Raw genomic sequence first — 13,253 nt, forward strand, 5'->3', positions numbered from 1 at the left:
GTTCAAAGACACTCCAAAGAAGGTAAAGACTGGTAAAACGTCACAGGATTTAGGACAATAAAATTACTTCCCAGGTTTTATAAAGGGGTGTAAGCATATTCATACATAACATACAGTTTGCTCTACTGTGCCACAAACAACGAACGTATCAAACAACCATGTCATAAATGACGTATTAAAAGTTAAAATATTGCTACTTACACATTAACACTTAACTCAAGTTTGAGATATCATGCTTTGGATGGCGTTAAAAACGAACAAACATAAAAACACACAACTCTGGGAAGAGGGCAGGTATTATTTTTCTAAAGGGACCAAGTAATTCCACTGGCCTGGATTTAGAGCTGCTCTAAAAGTTCATAGTGTTTCTAATATACACAAAAAAGTGTGTGTGTGTTACTTCACTCTATGCATATTTGAAAGCCTCACAATCGCTTTAATTTACAGACTTGAAGAAAATTGTACTGAATCCCATTCTCCTGTTCAACGAGTCATTTTGCCCTTTTCCCACCATCAGCACATTAACTTTTCTCTCACTCAAGAGTCAGCGAATACTTTCTGAATGGCTACTGGGAACACATAAGCACTTTTGCTGGATTTTGGCTCAATACATCACTATTCTAATAAAGTCAATCCTGCTGAATTTAAGGAACAGATTTCAGTTCTGCGTCACACATTTAAAATATCATAATGGGATACAGGACTTTCCTGAAGATGGGGAGACACGAGGTTTCTTGGCCTGCAGCGCCACACTGGGTGTGAATACACACTTCTTCAAGGTAACTGCTAACGCACCATTATGCAAACTCATCACAGGATTATCATTTCCTAGTGGATCCTGATTTTTTGGTTTTTAGGTATTAACATGAACACATGCTTACCTGGATATGACTACTAACAGAACACATATTTTAGCAGCAATAACACGGAACTTTGAATTATATTATCATAATTTTTGCCTAGCTATATATAAATAGTCCATCTGGCTATGGATTGTTTATATATTAATCACATGCAAGCCTTAGATATAGTCTTATTGGCGGACATTTGAGAAAAAGATTTTAAGGCAAATTTTAAATAGGAACCAATAGGTTGTCGGTTTTCCAAAGTAACTGAAAAAAGGTTAATATTTACCTTTGCTAATTGCCTATTAACTGAAAAGAAACAATAAAATCATAGGAGAGGCTGGGCTGACACAGAACAAGCAGTTCTCTTGTCCATTTCAACAGACGCAGACGGAAAGAGGTAAAGACAACAACTGAAGCTCCATTTCCTCAGCCGACTTTCACGACGAGGACAGGATCCCACTTAGAGAACCACCTCCAATAGTTTTGAAAAAGTCAAATCCTACTTGTTACTGTTATTCCTCTTGCCAAACCACAAGGGCAAAAGTCCTGAAATAACTCTAAAAACTTCACAAATAATCAAAGCAGAAGGCTGTGATTCATAATCAGCAAAAGTCTTGCCTTCCAGAAATGAGGAAATCTCGGCTCTGACATGAGCAGCACACAGAACTAATCAAACAAAAGCCAAACAAAACCACAGGAAACAACTCAATGGAACATCCATCATGTTGCACGGGTTATCCTGTTCTCTCTCTGGAGTGGGTCATTTGGCTGGTCTGGTTTCAGAAAAGTGAAAGAACACACATCTGTGCCTTTTTGTATGTACGCACTTTGCAGAGCATGAAATGACTGCAGAAGCGACAAAGGAAAGTTCCAAAGCTCTCAGGTACAGTTTCCTCTGCAGTGTAAGCATAATGTACCTGTGTCCAATCACTCCTTTTCTTTTCTTTCCCCTTTGCCATCATGACGCAAACATAAACAGATGAAACACCAAGGCAGGAAATGCAGGAGGTAAGAGGAGGGGGATGGAATGCTGGAAAGCCAGGGATAACAGTCAAAAGGCAGGGTCACCAACCACCCCAGTCTGCCCGGGATGTCCTGTTTCAGCACTAGAAGTCCCACATCCTGAGAAACCCCTCAGTCCTGGCAAATCAGGAAGGTCACTTTAATCAAAGATATAAAAAAAGGACAAGAAAGATGAGTCTAGAAGGAAAGGACACGGGAAAGATAAGGCATATGCTCCGAATAAAAAAGGAGAGTAGTAGGAAAGAAATGATAGGAAGACTACCAAAAAGATTATAATTCAAGAGAGAAAAAGAAATGAAGAAAACCATTGTGGAAAACCTATAGTGAGAGACAGAAGGCAGATGGAAAGGAAGAGAGGGAGAGTATAGATCTGTTCCAGCGTCCTGACATTAGGAGGAACAAGGAAGCAGGGAAATGAAGCCCACTGTGCCAAGCGCGGCCTGCAGGCTGGCTCAGGGAATGCTTCCTCCCTGGACGGCTCTGGGGCCCACGGTCCAGAAGGGTTGGTTAGGATTCTGTTCTCCTGTCCTAAAAGTTCCTGCTGTTTGTGGCTCCCTAGCTTTTCTGCTTCAGTCATTCACAGACCCTAAAGGAAATTAAGTGTCCAGATCCCCTATCAGAGATCTTTCTGGGGTGACAATGTTTCTTGACACAGATATCACAAAGCCAGCCACAGACAAGGCAGCCTGCAGAGAGAGAACCTACGGAGGGAACTGAAGCTGGTCAGAGCAGGACACGGAGTCCCTTTGGGAGTCTACAGTGAAACCAAATGGGGGACAGGGCCAAGCAGGACTAACTACAACCCCAGGGCTAACGAGCACATCAGGTGGGCTTGGGCTGTGGAACAAACGAGTGCAGAAGTATTCAAACTGCGGAGGACTGGAAAGAGGGCTCTGCGTGCTTTTTCTCTCCAGTCCTCACCCCAGCATGTCTACACACAGCATACCCACGTGCCTCGGGGCCAGAGGCAGGCTTAGGAATTAAGCCAATTCTACACTCCCAAAGTGAAGGAGACAGGGCAGCAGGAACAGGTCTACTTAGACTGAAATTTACATAAAAAGTGAAAGCTACAGAAAAGCAGCTTCTTATTCTTTTCCCCTGATAGAAAGGTCAGAGATTCCTTCACAGTGGTCGACACTGTGAGGGAATATTTAGGACTATGAATCTAGAACTCTTGACAAGCAGAGGAGTCCCTAAGCCATGTACAAAATAAAGTCATGATTCTACGAAAATACTGTGAGAATCCTGAACTTCCTATATGATAGAAATGCAGGGGCTGGCTCCGTGGCCAAGTGGTTAAGTTCACATGCTCCGCTTCAGCGGCCTAGGATTTTGCCAGTTTGGATCCTAGGCACGGACATGGCACTGCTCATCAGGCCACGCTGAGGCAGTGTCCCACATGCCACACCTAGAAAGGACCCACGACTAAAAGATACAACTATGTACTGGGGGGCTTTGGGGAGAAAAAAAGGAAAAAATTAAATCTTTAAAGAATTGCAGGGGCCGGCCCCATGGCCAAGTGGTTAAGTTCGCACGCTCCGCTATGGCGGCCCAGGGTTTCTCTGGTTCGGATCCTGGGCCCGGACAGGGCACCGCTCATCAGGCCATGTTGAGGCGGTGTCCCACGTACTACAAGTAGAAGGACCCACAACTAAAATATACAACTATATGCTGGGGGTATTTGGGGAGAAAAAGCAGAAAGAAATAAAAAGAAGAAGATTGGCAACAGTTGTTAGCTCAGGAGCCAATCTTTATAAAAAAAAAAAAAAGCAGAGTAGAGCTGATCATTCTATCACATTATTCTAGTCTATATTCCTATGAATTTTATTAAAGATAGAAATAGACACAAAGATGAACTTAATAACTTCAAAATATGATTATTTAAATACTCACTTCGCAGTTGTCTCTTTATTTCTTTTGCGGGATCTAGCCAGTTCTGTAGGGGAAGGAAATAAAAGGTTAATTAACCCATGAGAAATATTCCAGGATCCAAAATGGAAGAATGTACAGTTCACATACCTATTTAAGTGTAAACATATTTTAATAAAGTCCTATATTCGAAGTAGCTTTTACCTACTAGCATTACACTGAGCTAAGTATTGACATGTTTCTGAATGTACGTGTGTTAAAATAAAGTATAAAAATATTAGAACACTTTTCAGGGGTTCTCTTGGGCCTCTTTTCTTGGATCTGAAGTCAAACATGTATCCAAATGGTACACAATCTATCTACAGAGAGTCTTTATTCTATAGAATTGCCAGCAAACAGCGCCTGTGGACACGGAAATGAAAGCTCAGTCAAGGAGAAGCACTGGGTCTTACTCATGAAGGATAAAATGTACACTGGAAACTATTGGTTAAAAGCATGGACACCCAATCAAACACAATTATCTCCACTCCTAAAGTCGACTCCTCCTCCTTAACCTTTCTTTTCCCTATAACGCTGTGGAGAAGTCCTGCCAGCCTGGAGTCGGTTACTTCCTTCCTGGTCTTCGTGTAACATCCTTTAGAAACTTCACTCCAAGTTGGAACGCACAGTCATCAGGAGCTCCTTTTCACTTTCCCTTTATTTCTACCCTTTGAGAAAGTTAACGTAAAAAGATTCTAGGAAACCACTATCATACCTTAAAGCAAAAAAGACCAAATTTCAACGACTAGGTTCAACCCACCTAAGAACATTAAATATTTGTCTTTCAAAGCTACAAGCAAAAGAACCAGCCAAAAAGAATGTGTGTGTGTATATATATATATATTTATCTATTTTTATACTTCTTCCACAGTATCTTCAAATCATTATTAAAGTTCACCTTACTTTATCTCTACTAACAGAAGAACAAATACAGTTTTTGAGATACAATAAACTGATTCAAATAATTGGCTTTACAATAACTAAGTTTCATTTATTCTAAAAGCATCCCAAAATAAATGTATTATAACATCTGTGGTTAAACAGAATTTTATTCAGATATGTAAAGCTAACAATTAAAATGCTTATTGCTATGTAGAAAATAAGAACCTACTGGGAATTGGGACCACAGAACCTGAGCTTACACTCTTCAACAGTAATAACAACAGGACACCTGGAAAGCCAAGCACAGGGACCCATGCAGGTTTACTACACTGTTCACGGCTTGCACTCAGGGCATAAGGATCCACGCTGTGCCTGGCTCTCTTCTAACACCGGTTAAACTCCAACCTCTCCACACAGAGCTGGCAGAGCTTGGACTAGTTTCCTGTTACTGGTGTCCTAGCTGCATGCCCCGTTGATGTGAGGGCCAGTGGGACCTTCTAAGGGTACCTCCAGTGCCACGTCAGGGAGCAGCTCAAATTCTCCCCTTAGAAAGAGCCTGGCATTCAGCTCCCACGCCCTGCAGCTGCTGTCCCACACAACAGCTGGCCCACAAATGGCCGGCTATGATGAGTGCACAAGAATGAGAAAAACACATCATTCAGTCTCTAGCCCAGACAGGGGAGGGGTTTGGGGAGAGGCGAAGGAGGGTCAAATGTGTGTGGCATTTCATCCAAGGAAGTAACAACCACAGCAAAAAAGACTGAATAGGAGACAACTGGTGCCAAACTGAAAAGGAAAAGAAAAAAACACTCAGAACATTAACACAGAGAAAGAAGAGAGTGGAGGAGAAACTACTGGTCTTAAAGGCTGAGACAGACACTTCCAATCTCCAGTTTATTATGTGACAGTTGGTATAGACGCCTGCTCCAGAAGAGCAAAAGAGCTCTCTGTTCTAGAAGGAAGATGCTAGAAGCAACATCATCTTCTGTGACCCCAAGGAGTAACCCTGTGTCCCAGCCGTTCAGCACCTTCATTCTCACCTGAAGCACCAACTCCTTGTACAAACTACCCAACAGCTTCTGCACAGCATGGAGAGAGTCAACAGAGCTCCAGAGACCCAGGGGTATGAGTTCCCGTGCACCTGCCAGCCAAATTCAGACGTGGTGTCATCCTCGGACCACTTTTCACAACATTGCCAGACAGACTAACAAGAGGCTTCTCTTCTTTCTTTCAGACCCATCCAAAGACCATGAGGGCAGAGTTCGCCTGACGTGAGCCAACAGCAGCAGCAGCGACTCCTTCCCTTGGCCTGGTTTTCTCTTTACTAGCCACACTCACATCCACACCACCAAGGAGTGAAGAGGTCTTCCCCTTCCAGCACAACTTGGCAAGGGCCAGGAGAGACCACATGGCTCCATAGTACTTGGCAGTTTCAGGCAACCAATAAGTACTAAATTACTATCTGCTGACTGATATCTGTCCATTGCTTGCCTCTTGCCTCCCCATACTGTGGTCATCTTAACACACCACAAGTTTTATTATTTTTATAATAATATTTATAATAATAAATAATAACATTTATTTTTATTTGAATAATTAGCTCCGATGAGTACTTAAGAGTGTAAGATATAATTTTACTGCCTAGGGTCATAATTCATAGTTAAACAAAAAATGACTTAATACGACTTTTAAAAGAAAAGGAAGTCTATTATCTGCATTATCAATTACAAACAAATAGTAGACATGAAACCCTTTACTAATAAAAATAGACTTCTTGATTTTGACACTTGAGGAGTGCTGGATGAATCAAGAAGCAGACACAAAAAGATGGAAAAAGACATCAGAGAATGACATAAATGCACTGGGTATGTGCGTGTGCACACACACACACCATGACAGATGATGGTGCGTCATTTCCATTTTTCAAAGATTTGGCTGCCACATATAGAGTTGGAATTGGAAATACATGGAGTCCAGTTCTGGCTTTCCACCAACTCCGTAATCTTGGGCTCGTCCCCTGGCTTCCGTCAGCCTTGATTCTTTCAACCGTAAGATAAGGATCACAATATCTACCTCATAGGTAGTTCTTTTCAACCATTCATTCATTCAAAAGCTTCTTGAACAGTAAGTACATATGCAAAGAGCTTTACCCAGTGCCTTTAATAGATGGGTTTTTTGCACTGATAAAATTAACTGGCTGACCACCTTCTGGTATATATCCCTCTTCACATAATTTTCTATTTCCAAAGGTGATGTGTTACAAATACAAAAGAAGTTAACATTTAAATGAGTATTTCTATCCATAAAGAGTTAATAAATCAGACTCTGCATTCACAAAATATAGCCTCTATATTCATGGGCCAGATGAAATAAAAATCAGACCCTTTTTCCTTAGAGAAAACTGTCTGATAACGTCAGCCCTTTCTGCACAGCTGCCCTACTGCAGTGAAGGCTCCTTCTGGAAATGAAGACAAGGCATAGAACGGCACAATCCCTTCTCATGAAGATAATTAGCGGTATACTAGTCCAAGTGCTTCTAGGTACATGTCAAGAATTATCCAGCTAAGCTTTTCTAAAATTTGCCTGATGAGAAAGATCCATCTGACAAATTTGTTAAAAAGACAGATTTACTCATTGCCCATCTCAAGCATTCCTTATGGAAGGAGCCGGAGAATCTCTATTTTTAGTGACAGCTCCAGGCGTTTCATGATCAGGCATGTCTGTGGTATGATAAGGTGTAACTCAATTGAATATAGAATTTTATTAAGGGATAGTTTATGTATGACAAACAGTTTAATATTTGACTTCTTAGTTCTAGTTTCTGAGGGGAAATGGTCTGGCCATCAAGCAAACACTAATCAATTTTCATAAAGTTGGCTGTGGATATCAACCACATTTCTAACAAACTGTTCTTTCAATATGGCTTGAAACAAAGTGACGTTATAATCCCTGGGCCAGATGCCAAACTCTATTAACATCAAAAATTCAAGACAATATTTTTCCCTTTAAAGAGAGTCCAAAACCCTTACTGATGGTTTCATTTATATATAAATACAACAAGTAATATGGACTTGGAATTCCACATATAAAAGAGTAACACGTTGCTTGATTCCAGATATTTTTAATATTTTCCATAGTAAAGTTTACAGAAGAGTTCAACAGATATTAAAAAGTTCTCACACTAATAATGATAGACTTTCATAATCAGAGTGAACGGAAAGGCTTCCAACTCCAGGTCTCAAGCATGAGAGACACAGTACTACACTAAAATCAAAAGAAATTTTAGATTTTCTCTCCATGGAAAAGTTTCATACAAATAACCATGGCTTTTCCTTTCACTTTATAATATGTTGAAATGATAAGTGACTGGAACTGCTACACATACAGATAATATTTGGCATGAAAAAGAAAGCAGCCTAAATTCCTGTATTCTATTATGGAAACTGCATGGGTTTCAAACAAAATAGGACCAATTAAGCTGAGTTGGTACAACAGTAATAATTTTCTGTGGAAAATTAGGACAACACACAAATCCGTATTGGAAAAATAAGAGTTCTTTTGCCTAGATGTCTTGAGGACTAGACTTGTCTACATAAGCAAGAAGGAATAAAAAATGATAGAATACAAAAGTTTTGAAAGCAACCCAGATTTATGAATAAGATACTACCAATTACATCTGAACACTCAATTTCTGAAAAGCAATTATTTCAGAAGGATACTCCACTGTTTATTCTCCCAATATTCTATAGTTAAGCCTAGATAAAGTATGTGCCTAATTTTGTGGGCATTTTCATCTCGCATTTCATAAGCGAAACTACAAAGTAAAATAAGGAATTATGAGTTCCTTATTGAGCATTAGCAATTTTTTTCGATGAGAATCCTATGGAGAATCCCTCCAAACTTAACCTTATCTTAATATTCTCTGCCTTAATGCCCTTAGCCTCTCCTTAACTTCAGCCACCCTTTCCATGGCTGAACTCTCGGTCTTGTCATGACACCGGGTTCTCCACCCTATTAGACTTCATCATCCCATTCTCAGATGCAATCACTTCCGCTCCTTCTAAGTTTTCTACCCATTTCTTCCCACTGTACCTGCTCTTCAACTTCTTTGGACTTTCACCCCTTGGCTCCAGCCACCTTCTCCCAGCCTATCAGCCCATTTCAGCTTCAGTTATGTCCCTCCTGCAGTCCTGTGAATAATCAGCTTGATCACCATCTCATCAGCATCTCCAGATTCTCAATCTTTTGTCCTCTTACCATAGCCACCAGTGCCAACTGGGAACCCTTTCAGCACTCCACTGCTCCACTATCACACCTAGGTTGCAGATGGCACTTAGAGAAAAACACACACCAATATATTCTGCTGCCATCACAATTTTATGGTCTCCAATCTCAGTTGGACTGTTAACAGCAGGCCACACACTTGTCCTGAGTAGTCTGCCTCTCTGGGTCCCCACTGCTACCCTAGTGACTCTGAGCAGAGGATTTTACCCTCTATTTCCCAGAGATTCTAGACTGCAATTTGCTTACCTCAGATCTATTTACAACTGCATCACTCCTTATCTTACTTCTTGCAGACTCGGGATGAGATCACCCTCTTAATTCAACGCTGATCCTCTTCTTGACTACAGAACCTCCCATCATCATCACTTTCCTCTCTCTCCAACTTCACCCTTTTCTGGGCTTTCCTGTAGCCAAAGTGGAAGTACTTTCCATCCAAGCAAATCTGTCAACCCCAAAACCCTCAGTAAACTCTGCACTGTCATATACAATAGCCATCAGTCACGAGAGGCTACTTAAATTTAAATTTGTACAAGTAAATAAAATTTAACTTCACCTCCTCAGTCACACCAGCCATATTTCAAGTGATCAACAGCCATACGTAGCTAGTGGCTGCCACACTAGGCAAAACAGGTCTAGAACATCTCACCACCGTGAAAAGTTCTACTGGACAACCCCAGTCTATATCCTCTCATATCACTTTCCCATCTGCCATTCATATTCATATTCATATTCTCTTCATAGCCAGGCTTCTTTAAATAATAGCTTATACCCACTCTCAAATTCTTTACTGTTAACTTCCTCAGCCCTCACCTACCTCCTGGGTCCCCCAAACACCATCTAGCCAATATCCTACAAGCATTTCCAACTTAGCGAAATGAAAATCAGATTCCATCTCTGCTCCCTAACCACACACTCCTGCTTCTTCTCCCAGTCCCTGTGTAAAAGTCTCCAACAAGCTCCCCAATTACCCAATCCTGAAACTTGGGACCTTTCCTCAACCTCTCCCTCACCCTCACACCTCAGAGTCAATCGGTCACAAAGCGCTGCAGACATTACCGACTCAGTGTCTCCGCTTCTTTACTCCTAATGTCACTGCTCTAGTTCCCATCACCTATGGACTAGACAATGGCCTTCCTGCCTCTGGTCTCCGTCCCCTGTAATCTCTCCCCACACCACGAACAGGTTACTCTTCTAAAATACAAATCTGACTATGTCTCTTCCTATTTAAAACCCTTCACACATCAGGATAAAAATCTAGATTCCTTAGCACAAGATACAAGGCTTTCCAAAGCATGATCTTTGCCTACCTTTCCCATAATCTCCATCAGCACTCCCCACAAAGCCACCTCAAATTAACCCATGATAGAAGGTAAAACACTGTGCTTGCTGAGAAGACGCAGCCAGGTCATCCCTTAAGTTTACTGATGCCATTGCAGAAACAGCAACTGGAAAACTCACACTGGGAACACCACCCGGAACATCCTTCGACACCCCCCATATAAAGTCTTGTAGGATGACTTTCAGAATTTGATAAGATGAAAAATTGCTCTAATGCAAGACGATATTCTTCTGCTTTTCCAGTTATAGCTGGAAAATAGCATAAAATGTAAAAATAGTATAGTATATTTGGAAAATATATAACTATCAAATGGAAAACAGTATAGTATAGCTGTAAAATAGTATACCCATTTTCACCTTGACTGACAGAAAGTTTAGAATAATTGCATTTTCTTTTTTTCCTTCCTAGTTTGCCTGGTTTTGAATCTTATCTTCAACATTTATTGCCTAGGTGACCTTGGGTGAATTATTTAACTTCTCTATGCCTCACCTTTCCACACCTACCGAGTGTGGTTGATAATACCAACCTTCCAGTGTCGTTCTAAGAACTCTGAGACAGTATGTGTACAGGGCCGAGAGCAGCGCCTGCTGCCCTGTGAAAGTCCCAGAACGATTAGCTCTTGATTGTCACGTCTGTCTTATTTGGGATATTTTTATGATAAAAGCCATCTTGGATTCCTTTAAAAACAAGTTAAGTTATAAATAAGCATGCCTGACTACAAGCCTCAATATAATATGACATTCCTGTCAGGAAATAAAACCACTCACTGCGACCTGTATTGCTCAGACAGACTCCACCTGCAGCGTCTGTTCCACGCTGGCTGCCATTCTTCAAGGCACAGCCAAAATCAAATTTACTGATTCACTTGTTCTTCCAAAAGTTGTCATCTGACCTAAAATTCGACATGTCTCAAACTACACTTGTGATATACTCTGCCATCTCCCAACTGGGTCCCCTCCCTTCCCACTGTATGGCACCTCCATCCACCTGGAAGCCCAGGTGTTTGTCACCTCTCACACCCCATCAAACATCAGACTGATTCTACCTCCTTCCTAAATCTCTCTGCAATCGTTTGCTTGTCTGCTTTCACTACAACCCAAATGAGGCCACTTTTGTGCTTTGGGTGAGCAGTTCTGCACAAGTTCCCTCCCACCCGAGTCCCCCTATCAGCCAAAGTGGCCTTTTTAAAGGTAAAACTGGTCATCTCACATCACTGCTTCAGCCCTTCAACGATGCACCATTTTTCTTAGGGGAAAGGAAATCTCCCAGCCTTAACATATAGCCTAGATGGCCCTGCATGATCTGACCCCTCGCAACGCCCGGTCCCTTTCCCCAGCAGAATTTCATTCTTCCCCCTAACTGCACCAGACTTCTCTCAGTTTTCAAGCAGGCAGCTATCTTGCCTCAGGGCCCTAGGCAGGTGCTTCCCATGTCCCTTCACCCAGCCAAAGCCCACTCGCACTGCAGGGTCTCTGCTTTAGCCTCTTTCACCCCTAAGAAATCCTCCCTGTCAGTACCCTGAATCTTTCCTGGAGAGCAGCAATCAAACTTAGTGACCGTGTGATTCGGATTTTTACTCTGTCTCCTCAACTAGAACTAAGTGGGGACATCCATAAAGGCAGGGTCTACTTCTTAATTGTTTATTGCTAAATTCACAGCAGTACACTGATATGCACACACGTATTATTTTTTTTTAAATTGTGGTAAAAAATACATAAAATTTACCATCTTAACCATTTTTTAGTGTACAGTTTAGCAGCGCTAACTATATTCACACTGTTGTGCAACAGATCCTAGAGCTTTTTCATCTCACAAAACTGAAACTCTACACCCACTGAACAACAGCTCCCCCATTCCCCCTCCCCCGCGGCCCTGGCAACCACCATTCTACCTTCTGTTCCCATGAGTTTGACTATGGATACCTCATATAAGTGGAATCGTACAGTACTTGACTTTTTGTGACTAATACAATACAATGTCCTCAAGGTTCATCCATGTTATATAGAACGTGATCGGATTTCCTTCTTTTTTGAGGCTCAATAATATTCCATTCACATTTTGCATATAACACATTTAGTTTATCCAATTCACCCATCAATGGATTTTGGGTTGCTTCCACCTCTTGGCTATTGTGAGTAATGCTGCCATGAACATGGTGTGTAAATATCTCCTTGAGGTCCTGCTTTCAATTCTTTTGGATATATACCCAGAAATGAGATGGCTGGATCATATGCTAATTTTATTTATAATTTTTTGAGTAACCTCTAAACTGTTTTCCATAATAGCTGCACCATATTACATTCCCACCACCAGTGCGCAAGGGTTCCAATTTCTTCACACCCTCGCCAACACCTGTCATCTTCTGGTTTTCTGATAGTGGCCATCCTAATGGGTATGAGATAGGACACAGGTAGTATTCAATAAATATTTGTTATGTCTAGATATACTGAGGCTACATGGATAAAAAGCTATAGTCTCTATCCTCAAGAAGTTGCTAGCATAAAGGGGACAAAGACTGACACACAAAGGTTTGTGCTACATGTCTACATGGCAGATGGAAGGAACAGACAACTCTCCCTGAGTTGGGGGCAGGAGGCATGGTGGTGGAAAGCCATCAAGGAAAATCTCAGAGTAGGATACTTAAGTTGGATCTTAAGGAAAAACAGGCATTCAGATACAAAAAAATGGGAAGGACATTCTAAATGTAAGGAATAGTATGTTCAGGCAGATAGAGTATGGACGGGCAAGGCTCCTTTCAGCAGAGAAATTTGGTGTGAACTGAATATGGACTCTATGTGAGAGGTTACTGAGAAATGAAGCTAAAGAACAGACTGAAGTCACATGACCAACAGTCTTATGAACCAGACTAAGAGGGTTAGACTGTATCCATTAAACGGTTTTAAGCCAGAGAGTGCCAAGGTCGGATGTGCATTCCTGAGAGCTCAATCAAGCAGCAGTGTGCAGAATGA

The 13,253-nt window shown here is 41.4% G+C and overlaps 1 protein-coding gene across 50 annotated transcripts in view; it reads right to left on the minus strand.

The window, feature by feature from the left end:
* The window catches only part of EPB41L2 (erythrocyte membrane protein band 4.1 like 2), a 204,421-nt gene that overhangs the window by 63,126 nt on the left and 128,042 nt on the right, over positions 1 to 13,253 (minus strand). For all 50 annotated transcript variants that reach the window (XM_023651084.2, XM_023651083.2, XM_023651080.2 and 47 more), the window contains one exon: positions 3,765 to 3,807. In XM_023651084.2, coding sequence (XP_023506852.1) covers positions 3,765 to 3,807 — 43 coding nt within the window. The remainder of the gene's footprint in view (positions 1 to 3,764; positions 3,808 to 13,253) is intronic.

Source organism: Equus caballus, chromosome 10, assembly GCF_041296265.1.
Source record: "Equus caballus isolate H_3958 breed thoroughbred chromosome 10, TB-T2T, whole genome shotgun sequence".
Lineage (NCBI taxonomy): Eukaryota > Metazoa > Chordata > Mammalia > Perissodactyla > Equidae > Equus > Equus caballus.